The sequence below is a fragment of the Centroberyx gerrardi genome, chromosome 17 (genome assembly GCF_048128805.1).
Source record: "Centroberyx gerrardi isolate f3 chromosome 17, fCenGer3.hap1.cur.20231027, whole genome shotgun sequence".
Classification (NCBI taxonomy): domain Eukaryota; kingdom Metazoa; phylum Chordata; class Actinopteri; order Beryciformes; family Berycidae; genus Centroberyx; species Centroberyx gerrardi.
The window spans coordinates 3,683,298-3,700,530 of record NC_136013.1 but is presented as its reverse complement, the minus strand read 5'-3'; the positions used below and the strand labels follow the sequence as shown (position 1 = coordinate 3,700,530).

Below are 17,233 nucleotides of genomic sequence, written 5' to 3'. Positions count from 1 at the left end.
TGCATTGTATTTGTGCACAGTGGGTTTTTAATGGAAATGCTTCTTCACTCACCAGATCTGACGCTCAAACTGTTGATGCCTCAGTAAAGCTGCAGGATCCGCTCCCGGGAGGAAAGATTTGGGAGATTTGGAGAGTTGGGGTCTCTGTGTGAAGAAGAAAAAAAAAAAAAAAAACACAGCCAAGATGTCGGTGGTGTGGAGCCGAGGAGGTCGAGCTGAACTCCGGGAAATGAAATGGTCGACGGGCTCATCTGCACCGAAACCCCCGCTGCAGCTCTCCGGGTGTCTTGCTGGAGCCGCTTCGCTTTAAGACCGATCACACAATAACAGCGACTAGTTTGTACTGAGACACACACACACACACACACACACACACACACACACACACACACACACACACACACACACACACACACACACGCACACACGGAGCATGCAGTGCAGTTCCGGGTCCAGCCTGAGCGGCGGCGGCGGCGCTGCTGAGCTTCACTCTGACTGGACAGTTTTACTACAGACATGACAGGGCGATTTATTTTTAGCCTCCGATGACACTCAGCACGGTGCCACAGTGTTATACCACTGTATCTGATGCAGTGCTAGAATGTATATGTTTGCACTGTTTATCATCACCTACAGTTAAGTCATTAATTTACATGCAAACTGCTGTTAATTAAAAAGTCTGCCATGCGCAGTGATGCGACGGTAAATAAAAAGATGGCTGAATTATATACAGTAGGTGATTATTATGAGGAAAACCCATGTTAACAAAAAATCATATATGCTTCATAATTGTATGTAACCTTAATATTTTCTTCCTTTTTTTCTCTTTCTAAGAAACTAGTAACAGGTATAATCTCTGTATGCAGAATATCAGTTGCATCAAATTGTTTGTAAGCAGTTGAAGTGGCACTATGTTAATTTGCATTGTCCCTATCAAATAAACTAATAAATAAGTTTACCATGTATATAATCATATTTTCAGAAAAGCATTAACTTGAGCTTATTCCCCCTTAAAAGACCTTAATATACAACATATCAGTTTAATACCACTTATGTTGTATTCTATGATGTTATGTCAAAAAGTGTTAATTCTCCACATAAATGAGTAGAATGCATATAGGCAGCTTTTCCCTCCTCTACATAAGTTCATAAGTTCAAATGCTAAACCTTTTTAAAAACTAAGTAAAGGTCTTATAAGATAAAAAGCTCTTTAAAAGTTGCAACATATTTGCACTAAACTGAGTGGTTTGCCACAAGTTCATATGTGCGTTGCTGCCAGTAAACATCTGACAACAATAGATAGTTCCCCCACAAGTTTGCCACAAAGTAGTCTGCACACTTGTTTTTTTTATTTTTATATATACATAGCAGTTTTCTCATCTCTTGGCCCAAATCCAGGGATGTAGTGAAGGGTGAACTCACTTTAACTCCTTTTAATTTGTTTTTTTTGACATGAAATCATGCTAAATCAAGCTGAACTTTACTCTAAAGTATTGTAGCTGTACTCAGAAGTATTGTAACTGAAAGAAACCAAGCTTAGTAGACATGTGGATGTGTGAATGATCAGTCTGATGTAAGCTGCTAAATCTATTTTTAAAACCAATTTTTACTTCCCACTCCATCCCTGCCTCTAACTTGACTGAATTCATATACTGAGCTTGTAGCAAAGCAATCCTGCAGGACAGAAACTTATAGTTTAACATTTGAATGAACTATGAAACATGCAACATTTACCTTTTCTTTGAGACCGATCCAATTATGCTGATTCTGAAAGTAAATAAATGCCAGACTTCTTCAATTATTAACCAAATCAATTTATTATGCATGAACAAATCCCTTCCTGCCTCTGTCGCGCAGACACACACACACACCCAACATTTAAATACATGACGTGGTGGGAATTCGGCATAGCTCACTTTGTTGCACATGCTTTAATAAAATGATAGATATATTTACAGGATAAGCAACGTCTCTCCCAAAGATTCGCAAGAACAGATCCAGATCCAGATCCAGATCCTGATCCCGATCCCACCCCGCAGCACTTTGCAACGCTCCGTTTGGAAATTCACCCACGTTTAAAAAGAAGTTCAGAACTGAAAGAAAACAAAAAAAATAAAGAAAAAACACAAACCATGGGGGTTTTGGCCAATACGACATAGCAATATATATGGAGTTCATCAACTACATAAATATGGCAGTAACACTGAGTACTTCATACGGTCTATTTACAAAGTGAAGTGGGGAAATATTACAGTCTGTGTGTGGAGGACTGACAAAACGCATGCCTTCTTTAAGTCAGGGGGACCGAGTCTTGGAAACCAGCGTCCTCTAACGCCTTGAGGGGGGGGCAGCACCCCCCCCCCGCCTCCACCCTCCAGCCTCTTCTCTTTCAGACCGGTCAGGACTTAAGTTGTATACAACAAACAAAATAAGGCACAATTAATACTTTGACCATTTTCGGGGGAATCTACAGACTTGCAGCTGGCTTGTGAGGCATGTAAACAATTGAGTCGATTGATTAGAACTGCCTTATGACCTTCCCTTTGTATTCCCAATCACTGATTCAGTCTGTCAAGTGATTCAAAATAGGTTTCATATGGCAAGGACCTTTGACCCCCCCCCCCCCCCTCCCTCTGCCCCGCCCCTCCCACATCCTCCCACTACGCTACTCAACAAATACAATCACATGGTGACAAACAAAGAAAACTAAGTAGTGCATACACTACAAACACAACAGGAAAATGCGACGCCCCTCCCGTTGCCTTTGGTTAGGCCACAGCGCTGCCCTCTCAACAGGCGGGGGAAAAAAAACAAAAAAAAAAAACAGATTTTTTTTTCTTTAACAAAAACAAACGATTGATTGACAAGCTTTCCAAAGCTAAAGCAGTTCAGTTGCGAGGTGACTACACCAAAAAAAGAGAGAAATCCGTTTCCCCTTCCCACTCCACTGACCATCTGTGACCAATGTGTTTCTGACTGCCGAGACCCTCCGACCAGCCTCCACCCAGAGTTAAATATTTTGTAGTTTTGTTTCCTTTACAAATACATCTAATAGCACAACACCCCCCACCCCCCCTCCTCCCCTCGTTAAAAGCCCCCCCATCGAGTTTCTCAATCGTTTTCTGTTGGTGGGAATCTCTCGGGATGAAGAGGGAGGGAGGTCTGGGCGGGACAGACTGAGTCCTGCTCTTCCACAACAGCCACCGTACCGGACAGATTCAGGAGGTACAGGAGAGGGATGGAGGGGGGGGGGGGGGGGCGGAGTGGTGCGGAGGGGGTGAGGGGTGGCAGGTAGAACGGCAGGGCGGAGTAGGAGGAGGAGGAGGAGGAGGTGGTGGAGGTTTGGGGGGGCTGGGGCGGTCTGTCGCAGCTGTTTGGGTTCCTGGCTTTGGTCGGTTTGATGAGCAGCTCAGTCGTGTTTCAGGTGGTCCTTGATGTCTTCCTCGTCTGTGTACTCCGACGGCTCGTCCCCGGGCTTCAGCAGCCTCCCCACGTAATCGTATTTTTCTGGAAGGAATAAGAAAGACGGCGTGTCAGCGGGGAACGTGATGGAAGAGCTTTTTCCCCCCTCAAGATGTCAGGTGTTTGTAATGCAATGTGGAAAGCTGCACTAGGCTGGATTTGTATGCAAAAATGCACCTGTCTTATCAGCCTAAATCACAAAGTGGGACTGCAGTGGAGAAGAGAGTCCCATTCCCACTAATTGAGACACCGCAGATTCTCCCTGTTTGCCCAAGTGAAACTCTGGCGTCAGGTTTGGTCACGTCTCCGCCCACAGGAAGAGACGAATCACAACTTGAGAATAAAATCCAAACTGACGCTTAAACAGCAGTGAGCAGCGCTCCGTCTAGAGAAAGCTGGACTCACAAAAACCTTCGGTATTAAAGCATCACAGACCGGCCGGTTGGGAAACATGAGCGAGCTGTGTGACGTTTACTGACCTCGCCTCACAGGATTTGTGGGTATTGAAGTTCATTCTTTTCAATCCGTTACCTCTCGCTGCCATTTGGAGCCGCCAATGTGTGAATGTGTTGCCTGGTGCAGCTTTAAATATATTATTTGAATCAAAGCTACAAGTGTCCAGCGACTTGTTATTCAGGTAAGCAGAAGCCTGACATTACTTGGGTTTCACTCCAAAATTAAATGCCCACTATTTAAAAACAAAAGACTCCTGCTCTTTTGAATAAACACTAGCTTGGAAGTAAAGCACATTTTGGAATACTATTTAAACTTACACGCTATTTCAGGACCTTTACTTACATATCAATTATATTTTGAAATATTGACTGGTGGATTTCACGTGCTAAAATGTTTCCAAAATGAATATAAAGCTCTTTGGAATGAACCCTTCACGTTTCCTCTGTAATTGTTTTCCAGCAGTTGTGGTGGCTAATTATAATTTTCAGTTTTGTTTACGTGTCACAACTGCAATACTAGTTTTGGTTCTAGTGCACATTGCAGCACCGAACCTTTTCTTATTTGAATAGTTTATTGAATACATTAAAATAACCATTTCTGAACACTGAACCTTTACTTGTTTACGATGTTTTGTTAATTTCCCCTTTTCTCTCCCAGGAGAGGCAGTGTTCTTGCTGAATGAAGAGTAGAAACATTTCATATGGACTCAATCAAAGCTGGAGGAGATGGTGTGATTCTGTCCAACACATATAATGTTAACAGCTGAACAACAGATGTTAGTTTGCCTACTGGCGTTAGCAGCTTTAAATATAACATTGGTCTCACTGTGTATTACATTGTCCTAGTGGGATAGGAGTAATAATGCTGTTATAACTCTGCAGCATGGAGAGCTGACAAACAAGAGCAGCGGATGCTCTTGCGGAGGTTTATCAGGCGCTTAGTGCGAGTCTGAAAATAAGTCTGTCCTTGGTCTTCCTTGTGTTTTGGATCCTCTGAATGGAATGAATGGGAGTGCAGGACAGAGGTGCAAAGGCATTCTGGGATAGATGATAAATACGGCGGATGCGTCTGTGAAACATGAGCCGGATCAATACCTGAGGAACATTTTCACTGAGAATATTCTTTTACAGGCGTCAGAAAGAAATCGCCCTACCCATGAACTGCATCTCCCACTCCCTCACGCTCTCCATCTGTACAGCATTGAGGTCTGACAAGTCGTCATATTCGTCCCTTAGGGCGTCTTTCTCCAGGCAGAAGGTCGCCAGGCCCCTCGAAGCATCCCGGCCCGCGAAAATGCCATAAGGACCATCTGCAGAAACAAAAATTTAAAAACAGTAAGGATAAAGGTGGCAGTTTTCAGCATAATTCACATTACTGCAAGTCTGTCTACTCTACCAGCCCCTGTCACAGTTGAAACACCAAATATTATTTTGAGGTGCGTTGTTATTCTAAAAATGTAGCTGGCTGGTAAAGTACTAAAAACTGCTGTTGAATATTGGGAAGCAGCTACTGCAGCCAGCAGATAAAGCTAATTTCCTGTCCTAGTTTAACTCTTCTGTCATATTCCACATGTGCATCATCTGACCAGCATGTGAAAACTCAAGGGCCCCCTCAGCTTGTCTTGTTGCAGTTGTGCAACAGAAAACAGAGCAAAACTTCAGTCCAGAGCTCCACATGTCCTCAAAGAGTCCATGAGCCAAAGAAGTCTTATCACGTCGCCAAACCTTGCGAGATTAGATTTGCTCTTGGCTTGCACAGTCCGCTAATAGAGAAACCATTTAAAGGGAAAACAGCAAGTCTTGTCAGAGTGTTGTCAGAAACACCAGCGACTGTAAAATCAAGTTATAATTTGGTTAGCTGGCTAGATTCAGGCCGACATTGCTCGGTCCTGAATGTGTCTAATAGTAGATCAGACACATGAGATTGCTGCGATGGTATTTTGTGCGGAATATGATAATTATAGGCTGTAATGAGTTGATGGGCGGGTCAGCCAACTCAGAGAAAATGTTGGCAAGCAGGCTAGCCTTGCTTTTTTTAAACTACTAATGACTTATACTGCTTAACATAACGCTCCACTGAACGCTATATAAGTGTAAAAGTAACGTTATCTCTCTGAATTTGCTGATTAACGTTAGTCTCTTCCCCCAGGCTCTGCTACTGTCTATTTGCGGAGGGAGATAACTCCACGAGCACGGGAGTTAATAACACTTCATTTTCAGTGTGAAGCTAACGTTAACATCAGCTAATACAAATACACAAAAGTGTCCATAAACGTTAAAGCCTTTGGGCAAAGTGTGGGGTTCATGATGAGTCCCGTCCCTGTAAACAAGTGGCGCGTCTAGACAGCCAGACAGTGCAGTGTGGACGTCAACAATGTTGGCAGCATATCGCTAGCTAGCTAGCAAGCTAACGTCAGTAGGCTAGCTGGTGACATCTTGCACTACAACATTAACTGTACGATGCTGGCCAACAACTTTCACAGTCTGAACATCATATAAACACAGACTTAGATGCTCGAATGCTTTCTGCTGGGTGAACGATGCCTCTGTGATCCGTATTCCCCATGCCATGCTAGCGAACGTCAGCTAGCATCCCATTCAACAAAACAGACAAAGCCACAAAAGCTGAGCTAAGCTAACCATAACGGTTTGCGCCCAAATTTTGTTTAGGACAGTGGGCTAACTTACCACTAGCGCTGTTAGCTAACTAGGTGTTCATCTGCGAGCTGTCACCTGTTCACCGGCTGCCCCCTTACCTCTTCCATAAAACTTTTTGCCGCTGGTAACGTCGAAGACTTTCATATTGACTGCCATCAAGATGCGGGGGTTTTGGAGTCCATCATATTCCCTCAGCTGTTCCAAAGTGAAATCACGTCTCCTCATCTTGGGAAGTGTCGAGGCCTCGCTGCCCTGGGCCGCGTCAGCACCGAGCCGTTTGCCCCACCGTCGATAAACCACATAACAGATCGCCACGACTAAAACTACAATACTGATATTCAGCAACATCCCGCCTAGGCTGAGCCCGTCCGACTCATCTGTTGTCCCCTGCCCGCCACTTGTGTCAACTGGTCCACTCGAACTGTCTCCATCGTCCGCCATACTGCACGATAGCGCCTACCCGCCCCTAGCCAAGTGCTGCCTTCAAGTGCTGTCAGAAATGTCGGGACTGGAACTTGAGCGCACGTTAACGGCCCAAGAGGTAAAAACCACTGGGAAAGTGGGATGGTACCTGAGTCGCTGGGATGTGACGTTTAGGGACTATGGAGCATGAGCATGGAGAGTTATTAGCATTTGGTAGCAAAAATTATGCAATTCATTATTATATATCATTACTGGGCATGCGCGTTGCTGTTTTCACTCGTTCACTTTTACTTGCCACGCATTTTTCTTTTTAATAAATTAATGAAAACATCAATCAAGTGCCTGATGTGCATTTTCTCCTCTTCATTCTGCTGCTGCAGCACAAAGTATCCGAGTTGTGCTTGATTTCTAAAACAAAATAATAGCCACCAAAAACCGACTTTTCTTACAGGGTACGTTTTTGTCTATTTCTGTAACTTTTTCTGACCAAAGTTGTATGTACGTGTCCCTCTTCCTTGCAGTGGGAGTTTACGAGGAGTACCCGAAGGCAGCAAAACACCCACCTACCACTTGTTTAATGCATTATGATTGGGCTGCGTGTATTATTTTTGTCCCCCCGTCGGGAGCCGTAGCGCCCTTCTTGCCCCAAACACCCCAGAATAATGTTAGCACAAGTAAACTCACTTAAGATCAGTTTAACAAACTGTTCAACCTGTCATAAAAGTATATTAAGTGAAAGTATAGTGTACATCCTATTAAGTAGTATCAAACTGATGCAAGTTATACAAGTCTTTTAAGGCAAAAACATAATGCTCTTCTAAAAATGTAATTGATTTTTCTTTTTAATTGCTTATTTACCACCACATCACTGCTGATGTTATACTATACATGTGATGAGTCATAATGTATTTTTTGCATTTCTCTCTTATTAAAACTCTCATCTGTTTGCATTTTGCACACAATATATAAACAGTCTTAACACCTATATGCTTGTCTGTATTGTTGGCTGTGATAAGTGTTGTGAAATAAGATCAGATTAGAGTTACGGTGTTAGATTTAGATTAGATTGGGGTTCGTCAGCTGCTGGGTTCTGAACCAAAACCTGCTGATCCGGCTCGACGCTGCAGGAGGAGACTTGACTCGCCCTCAGCAACATGGGAACGCTTCATTCAAACAGAAGGAGAAGACAATGAAATGTGCAAAGCGTATTTGACTGATGACGTAACTAACGGCAAACAACAGATCACACAAACACAAGTTTATACAATCAACTGTTATTTTATATTTTTTTGCATTTTACAATTCAGGACAAGGAAACTCTGGCATTAACATGCATTGCTTTATTCTAAAACACACTCAAACCACGCTACCAATAAAACAAATCAGTTCTTAAAATCAAAACGAAAAAATAAAATGAATAGCAAATGATTTTTATAGTATGTACATTTTTTTTTCTTTAAATCCAACACTAAAACCTCTTTAAGTCTGTCAATGAAGAAAGGTCAATTCATGATTAAAGTGCTCTAGAGCACCAAGCCTCAAACATAATGATATGAAATAAACTTCAAGCTAAAATATACTTTTATGTTGCTAGCTCACACCCATAATTCCAGCTGAAACATTTCCTTTTGTTTATAATATTCAATTGCAAAAGCCATTAAAAACAACTGCAATGATTACCTAAGACTATTCCATCAATCAAGTAAATGAAAAAAAAAAAAAAAAACAACAACAATAAATTATACTACCTCTGGGTGTAAAATGGGGTTTAGGTAAAGCTTCCCAGAAAGACGAGCAGTTTGAATTATATTTGTCAATAACTTTGCAGGTTTTAATCAAAAACCAACTTTACTCTTGTCAAGTTTAACTGTGATGCTTGTCAGTCAGAGTAAAAACATCAAGGGCGCGTCTGTTATCAGCAGCAGCCTCCGGGTCAGTTCATCACAAAATTTACGACTGCAGCTGTCACTTGATTGTCACGATGAAAACGGCTCTGGAAAGGTATTTGTGTCTCAAGAAAGCAAAGCTGCATGTAGTTTCAGTTTGAATACGTTAAAAACCCCAAATAATTAATATGGGAGAAAGACTTCAGAATGCAAAATTTTACTAATTTTCACTAATCGCACTCCGCTGTCCCTGAGAGTCAAATTAAGGCACAAAAGACTCTCTGAAGGATTTCTTATCTTGGCAAACTAGAATCACCCTCACAGCTCTATATAAACTGTGTGGCTGTTTACAGATGGTGGAGATCAACAAGCGGTTAACACTTGTGGAAACGTATGGCATCTGAGAGAATAAATGCAGGCAAAATGCAGGGAATGCATTCTTTTGTAAACGTTAACGAGCTGTCGAGCGCAAGGATAACTTCATTCAAGCTCTCTGCCTACGCTTGCTTTAAAATGAAATGCACTGATAAAAACAATCAAATTAAGAAGTCGACCGCCCTCAGCAGCCTCTACACACCGAAACAGTAAAGTGTGACGTGAAAAGAGCGATGTGAGAGCTCGCCACTCCGCTGAGCGCCGCTTCCGTCTCTTCTCTCCACGTATAGCCGGACAGAGAGGAGGGAGCTTCATTTATTTGGTGCAAGACTTTCCTTTTTGGCGTTCCCGGCTCCAGGCTCCGCCTTCTTCACCTGGCCAGGTGTTTTCTGGGCGTTGTCTTTGGGTGGGTGCTGTGTGGCGGCGGCGGCAGCGGCAGCCGCGGCGGCAGCAGGCTGACCGGAGGCCTGCGTGGGTTTTGAGGTAGGGTTGGAGGGGTGTCGGCGACGCCTCCCTTCGTCCCCGGCCGAGGACGAGTGACGCCTCCTCCGGCCGCCCTCCTCTCCCATGGGGGGCTGCGGACACACAGGTCAGGCATCAGGGTCAGGTGTGTAACATAACCCTGACCTCCAAACAGAATTCATCTTTAAAGACCCCATGAAACGGCATCTGTACTTCCTTGGATGTAAATGTTGGGGCGGGACATAAGGCAGGGAGGGATCATTCAAAAGTCTAAACCAATAGGATATCAGTCAGGGAGAGAAAGGCAGTTTCATTTGTTCAAAAATCTGTGATGGTTTTATTGTTTGGAATTTATATTTACGCCTACTGGTGCAGCATGATGTCACCATTAAATATACTCTGTTTACCAGGAAGTAAAAGTAATGGGAGTTCATTTCATGGGGACTTTATCATCTCGTTTTATTCAGCATTAACTTCCTCATGGAACTAACTGGTGACTTTAAAGTTTCCCCCCACGCTGCTCTACAGAGCCTTCTGTGGGAACTGCTTGAGTTGCATAAGAAGTGTGCAAATAGATATAAAAGCGTGCACACCTAACTATTTAATATATAGAGTCAGTCCAACCGCACAAATCTCTTTTCTGAGACTTGTCTGATTCTCTGTAACTTCCCTCCAGTCTGCATATTGACAATAGAGCCCATTAGCTCCCAGTGTCCTTGTCAGCTGTGTCTTACTCATAATAACTCCCTGCATGGCTGCATTATCACCAGGTAAAGCCTTGATAACCGCCTTGATAAAAAAAATTTTTCCCCTGAAGTAAAATGTAATCAACAAATCTATCCATTACACCTTATCCAAAACCTCCAACTAAATCTCTCTTTATTCAACTAAAATATCAGGCTAATTAAACTAAATCAATCAATGCAATCAAGTAAATTCATCTACTTATGACAAGTGAGTGAAATCAGTTTGAAACTTTAAGGAGCTAAATTGAGCACATGCTTTTAAAAAAACGTGTGCACAGTTTGTTACTTTATGGGCACGTGTTCATTTGTTTGCACAAATTATGAAATAGTGCATAGAAAACAATGAAAATTAGGTTACAAATTAACTAAAACAAGGAAACAAGATGTAACTTGTGCACTAAAATGAAGCTTAACCAGGGTGTGAGATGTATGACGAGCAGCAGAACGATTATTAAATTAATCTGTGTAACCCAGGTTATTAGAGAAGTCACATTACTTTGAACCATGTAACCACTGTAATCAGAAATCGGGGTTCTGCTGTGCATGTAAACTAATAATACTGGGCGTGTACTGAGATAACCAGCGTCAGACTGGTTTCCATGGGAAAAAAAACATGCAACCTCCCCTCCGTCAGTCTGACAGCGGCCACTCACCTCCACCCTGAAGTCCTCCAGGTTCTTGAACTTGGCGAGGTGTTCCTGCAGCTTCGGGTCGATGGGCTGGTTCTTCATGCGGGAGTATTTCAAGAAGGCCCAGAACTTCTCCAGTCCGTACAGCTGGCCTGGAGGAGGAAGACACAACGGCACAATATCGTTCAGTTGATTTACAGACTGACTGGGTTCAACACATCGGGACGCTCGCCCAACACTGCGCTCCAAATCTCTGTTTATTTAATGCAAAGAGACAAGGTGCACCCTCAAAGCAGAAATATTGTCATTTTATATTAAATAAAAGGTGTTTTAGAGAACAGGGTTACTAGTTCAGACAGCATTCAGTGTGCATGTAACTACTTTTTTTTTAACCAAATGGATATAAAATCAAAACATGTGGCAGTGCAAAAGTAGATTCCACAGTTAAATTATTGGAATTATCACCAATTATTAGAATTTCTTGCCACATGTAATTGAAAACATATAAATAAGTCTGCTCATGGCGTATTGAGTTATTTGCAAATGAACATTTCAGACGTGGAGGCCGAAGCTTTGGCCCGGTCTTGTTGAGTGCTGAAACGATTAGTCGATGGAAAATTAATCAATTATAATTTTGATTCAATCGTTTTAGTCTTTTATCATGTAAAAATACCCAAACATTTGCTGGCTACAGCTTCACAAATACTAAGATTTGCTGCTCTTCTTCGTTTCATATCATTATAAAATTAATATTTTGGGTATTTTTTTGGCTGTCAGCAATTTGAAGAATCACTTTGGGCTCTGGTAACTTGTGAAGGACATTTGTCATTATTTTTGACATTTTATAGACTAAATGATTAATCAGTTAATGGAAAAAATAATCGATAGACTAGTCAATAATTAAAATAATGGTTAGTTGCAGCCCTACTCTTGTTTAGTGTGTGTTTCCTAGTGGGGAACCCGAACCCCAGACTGTGACTGTGGCAGCATTAGTGTTGCATCATGTTCAGTCCAACATCTCTCCGGTCAGATCAGCCTCCGTTCTGAATGAGAAATGTTCTGCTGAACATGAAACCGACTCAGCTGGAAACAAGAGGCTAAAGCTTCACTGGTAATCCTCATTCTGCTTCAGTGAGTCACTCACAGTGTCGAAACAGGTTGAGAAACCCACTTTAATCCTTTTTTTCCTTTACACAGACTACGCATTCACCTCCGAGGAGTTGGCCTCTGGCACTTTCAAGTCAGGGCAAGTGGGTTTTGCAGCACAAACATTATTACTAATATTATATTATTAGTAGTATATTTTATGGCACTTGTCTTAAAGTTACAAAGTGCTGCAGAATAAAAAGAAAAAAATAGTCTCCCTGAAAACATTAGATCTGCTGATTCGTCTGGTTTGTTTAAGAATCATCTGAAAACCCACTTCTACTCTCTAGCTCTCTTGACAGTGAAATAAACAACCGCATCAACAAAGCCTCCTCAGCCTTTGGGTGCCTCCGTACAAGGGTTTTTGAAAACAAAAATCTGAAGGTTTGCGTGTACAATGCGGTATGTGTCTCCACCTTGTTCTATGGGGCAGAAACATGGACCCCATACAGACGACACATCACCAACCTGGAGGCTTTCCACACACGCTGCCTACAAAAAATCCTCGGCCTGTCCTGGGAAGATCGAATCCCCCATACAGAACTTCTCTCCATGACCAACACCGTCTGCATGGAAGCAGCACTGGCTAAACGTCATCTCCGCTGGATAGGGCATGCTATCAGGGTATGCCAGACCACTGTCTGCCCCGCCAAGTCCTCTACGGCCAACTCAGTGCTGCAAAACGGGCAGCTGGCGGACAAAAGAGGCGTTACAAGAGCCGTAGGACGTCCTGCCAGGCCGTCCTCTGGCTCTTGATAGGACGGCCTGGCAGGTCACCGGTGCCAGAGGGACAGAACAACTACACGACAGCATCCAACAGAGGAGGACCGAGAGACGTGCCCAACGACACCAGCGGCCTGCTGGTATTACCCCAACATCTGGGCTCTCATGCCCCACCTGCGGTCGAGTGTGTGGCTCATGCATCGGCCTCCACGGCCACATGAAGCGGCACCAGCACCAACGCCGCTGATACCCCTCCCACCCCCCCACCCCTGGAGCAAGTGTCATCATCGGACACGTTGGACAGCTACGAAGTGATGTCTACTTATTTTATTTTTCTGCTCTTATGTGTTTGTATTCTTCTTGCATTTGTCTTCTTGTCTTTTATAACCAATTTCTGTAAAGCACTAACAGGTACAAACTTGTTTCGTGTTTTTTAAAGCGCTATATAAACTAACTTGAACTTGATAGTCCCGGGGTTCAGATGTGGTTGGATGGGTGGGATCAGTGGGTGAAGTACATATTTGTTTTCTCTTTATTTATTTGTTTGGATGTTTTCTTATTGGCACAGCATGATGTTTGAAGCTTATAGTCTCTGTTATGATTGTGTGACTTGATAAAACGTGATAAAACAATGTTTGATCACACAAAGAAAATGATGAAATGACCTGCTACCTAAGGCTCAAAATGTACAACTTAGTTATTGCAATGTGTATAACTGGCTTTGGTTGGTATGTTTTATCGAGACCAATTATCATCAACTATGTGATTTTATTCTGGCTTTTAAACCAGTAAAAGTGGCTGGTGGATTCTGGGATGCACTGGTCCCTGTGGCCGGTGGACAGAGGAGTATGACTTGGTTACCTTTCTCGTAGTCCTTGAGGGTCTCTTCCTGAAAGTCCTTGAACAGATCTAACCTGAATCTCTTCTCCAAACCGTAGCTGTAGTATCTGAAGAGACACTCCAGCCCGTATCTGCAGGGGAAAACAAACACAGACAAATTCAAACACACTCTTACTTTATCTTGGAAACTGCTAAACAAATGGCATTCAGCTTCAAGTCTGGTTTCTAAAAGGTTTATTTTCCTGGGCAGGATGTGATGTGGTGTAACTGCTCTACTGTATGTTGATTCTCAGCATACCAGCACATACTGCTTACTGTGCCTACTAGAACATTTCGTAACGCTAAAACATTTCTCCCAAGGTTTTATAAACGGCTTTTATTTGACTGATGGAGAGGAACCGGAAAGACGAGTTGACCAGTTTAAGTGAATGTGAGCTCTATAAACAGCTGAGGGGGGTGTTACAGTGTGTTGCCTCACTTGACACACCCTGAAACAACAGTCACTCCCCCCAAAAACTTGTGCAGTGTGGAACCGCCTACTTATTTATCCAAGAATGTGGGTTTGGCAGATGTCTGAAGGCGCCTCTGGCAAACACACAACAATGTTGCCGTGAGGCAGCCTCCCCTGTTAACCCCCACAGCAAGAAGACTGCTGCAGACTCTGGTGTAGCAGGATCCCACAGAGGAGAGTAGAAGTACAGTAGGAGTGGACTAGAAACGTCTAGACTACAATAGAATCCACTAACATTTTTATGCTTGAGGCATTTGGTTGGTGCTTCTATCCAAAGCATCTTAGAGTGCAACAGTAGAATAAGCTTAAATTCCTCGCCAATACTACAGGCAACCAATAGTAAGGAGAGTGAGGGTCACAGAACAGAATACAACAGAATAAATCATTTAACTGTTAAAAACACAGAGGCCCAGATTCACTGAAGGTTTCCACAAGGACGAGAGAGTGTGCGCCTTATCACCAAAATGACCAAATCAGGAAGCCATGCTACTCACTAACTGTGTGCAAGGCGCAGTGTGGAAAGCTGCCTAATAGCTCTGGTCAATAAAGCCTCTTTGCACCTGTTATGGGCATGCATATAAACTGTATATGTAAATATCATTATTGCTCCCAATTCAAATTCAAATTATTTGAGTGCATGTAAGACCCATTGAAAGGTGACATGGAGACTTTATGCAAAGAATGGTTACAAGACACAGGCATCTTTCACAGTCAGATGAGGGGGTTTTCTATCCCAGAGGCTCGGGTCAGACCAATTATAAAAGGCGCTTTAGGCCGCAGGAGTGCAGCCTCGGTGGATTAGTCTTACAGCTCAAACAATTTGCGCTTGCAATTGGTGATGAAGGGTCTATTTGCTCGTTTCAAAGACTTGTTGGCGCCACAACTTGATTTGTATACATTTCTTGGTAAATAAGATGAAAATTCTGCGCTCTCAGCTCGAGCACCTGTGGCACAAAAAACAATGTACAGATCGTCTTCACAATGAAATCTTAGTGAATTTGGACCTCAGTATTTAAAAACGGCAGCTCCATTCCCTCTTCACCTGTAATTGTCTTTGGCGTCTTCCACAGCACACTGTTTGAACTCCTCATACATCTTCCTGTTGAAGTTGTCCCTCAGGAAGAAGGACCAGAACCTGAACAGAGTGTTCATCTCCTGAGACTGGCCGATCCCCAACCGTTTCCTCTCTGCAAAACATAATATGAGTCATCAACCACCTGCACTCTTTCAATATACGAGGAGTTTCAAAATCAGATACCATTTGAAAAAAAAGTGACACCTACTCTTGCAAAATGGCTGATGAAATAAAAACAACTTCTAAAACTAGGTTTTAAGCTCTTGGCTGACAAAATGAACACTAACAGAGTGGATCCACCTCTATTTTACAAGTCTTGAATGATGCAGTTTAGGTAGGTATGGATAGGTAATATTATGGAAATAAACTCTTGATATACAGAATAGGGTAATAATTTATACTAGCTAATGTACATATATATGTATGTACATCAAAATGGATATTAAGTACGCGAAATCCATCAGGCATCAGTACATTGCAATAATTAGTTAATTATTAGCTCAGGTGTACACTTTTATTTTACCTCACAGTGCTTTTGCATGGCCTAAATTGGCCTTATGTCCCAGTGACGACTTCATTGCACAATTATATTACACAAACTTATCAGACATTTCTAGTCCTATTGTAAAGTCTGTGTGTGTGTGTGTGTGTGTGTGTCTGAGGTGTCTGGGTGTGAATCCGAGTCGCCTCCGTACCGTTCAGGCACCGTCGGCGGTACTTGTGGTATCCCTGCTGGGTGAAGCCGTTGTCCCTCAGCAGCTCGTGGGATGGGTGCCAGAACTTGGGCAGCGACTGGGGGGTGCAGCCGTAACTCCCCGTCAGCGGGGCTCCCTCTGACGGAGAGGCGTTGGAGCTGCTGTGGGACGATGAAGGAGGAGGAGGAGGAGGATGAGTTTGGGTGAAGAGGCAGAAAAACTAAACTAAAACTAGACTGTATTTCTTATCTAATGTCTTATATACCTTGTGTAAAGCACTTTGAATTGCCTTTATGTATGAAATAAACTTGCCTTGCCTCGAAAGTCACACGTGCACAAGCATATCTAAATTTTAGCCATATATCTTAGATTTGTAATTTGTTTCTTTCATGTTTTTACATGTATTAATGCCCTTTGTTGCTGTGCAAAGAGTTTTATGACTGTTTAGGTAAAAGTGCTTTATAAAAATGGAAGGGCAAAGAGGTGGATGGAGGATAACAATGTAGAAGAACTGCAACAAGACGGAAGAGAGGGATGGAAAATGTCTGGTAGAGTGGAAGAAGGGAGGTGGCAACCATTTAGTGATTTACATTTTTGAGTTTATCTGTTACAAATCTATAACTGAAACATGAACTAAAGCGTAGCCTGTAGCTTTAATAAAACTAGCAGTAGGACCTGATGGATGCAGAGCGGGGCCGGTGTTCGCGGGAGTCCATCACCCAGCCGATGTGGGACTCCTGGGGAGGGTTCGAACTGTGGCGGGTCTTCTTCTTCCTGGGCGTCTGGCACAGAAAAACACAAGAATCAATCTATTACATTTACATTTTAGGTCTTATAGGGAGCAATTTACAAGGACAGGGACAATGACAGGACACATATGGGCTGCTGTGGGGCTCAAACCTGTAAACTTTTAGTTACAGGATGTTCTCGGCCACTTATATTGTTTCATCAACACACTAAATGGTTCTTTCAAGTTCTTCTCATGGTTTGTTTTGCCAACAGTCATATGGGTGGAGTCGGCCACATAGGACACTAGATAGTTAAGACAATTACAGGACGGTATTTCAAAGTCAAGATGGTATTTGAAAGTCAATTAAATCTACTTTTCTGGGTTGACAACTTGCATGACGTCATCGGAAATCTCCTC

The 17,233-nt window shown here is 42.8% G+C and overlaps 2 protein-coding genes across 7 annotated transcripts in view; both read right to left on the bottom strand.

Moving 5' to 3' along the window:
- Positions 1–1,798: 1,798 nt before the first annotated feature.
- On the bottom strand, positions 1,799–7,039 carry pgrmc2 (progesterone receptor membrane component 2). Its single transcript, XM_071924972.2, has 3 exons — positions 6,674–7,039; positions 5,072–5,227; positions 1,799–3,507 (listed from the first exon to the last, which is right to left on the bottom strand). Exons 1-3 carry the CDS (start codon positions 7,014–7,016, stop codon positions 3,410–3,412), a joined length of 597 nt encoding a protein of 198 aa, XP_071781073.1. The 5' UTR covers positions 7,017–7,039; the 3' UTR covers positions 1,799–3,409.
- A 1,233-nt stretch (positions 7,040–8,272) lies between these two features.
- Positions 8,273–17,233, bottom strand: part of larp1b (La ribonucleoprotein 1B) — a 30,981-nt gene continuing 22,020 nt past the window's right edge. For all 6 annotated transcript variants that reach the window (XM_078289492.1, XM_078289493.1, XM_078289495.1 and 3 more), the window contains 6 exons: positions 16,762–16,868; positions 16,087–16,247; positions 15,359–15,503; positions 13,827–13,936; positions 11,121–11,248; positions 8,273–9,834 (listed from right to left, as the gene is read on the bottom strand). In XM_078289492.1, the coding sequence (XP_078145618.1) occupies positions 9,571–9,834; positions 11,121–11,248; positions 13,827–13,936; positions 15,359–15,503; positions 16,087–16,247; positions 16,762–16,868 (915 nt within the window). In that variant the 3' untranslated portion in view covers positions 8,273–9,570. The remainder of the gene's footprint in view (positions 9,835–11,120; positions 11,249–13,826; positions 13,937–15,358; positions 15,504–16,086; positions 16,248–16,761; positions 16,869–17,233) is intronic.

Bases quoted from the DNA above. Each gene is read 5' to 3' on its own strand.
- pgrmc2 (XM_071924972.2), bottom strand. From the start codon at position 7,016: ATGGCGGACGATGGAGACAGTTCGAGTGGACCAGTTGACACAAGTGGC. The intron at 5,228-6,673 runs GTAAGGGGGCAG...TTGTTTCTGCAG, and splicing joins CAAAAAGTTTTATGGAAGAG to ATGGTCCTTATGGCATTTTC. The intron at 3,508-5,071 runs GTAGGGCGATTT...TATTCCTTCCAG, and splicing joins GTGGGAGATGCAGTTCATGG to AAAAATACGATTACGTGGGG.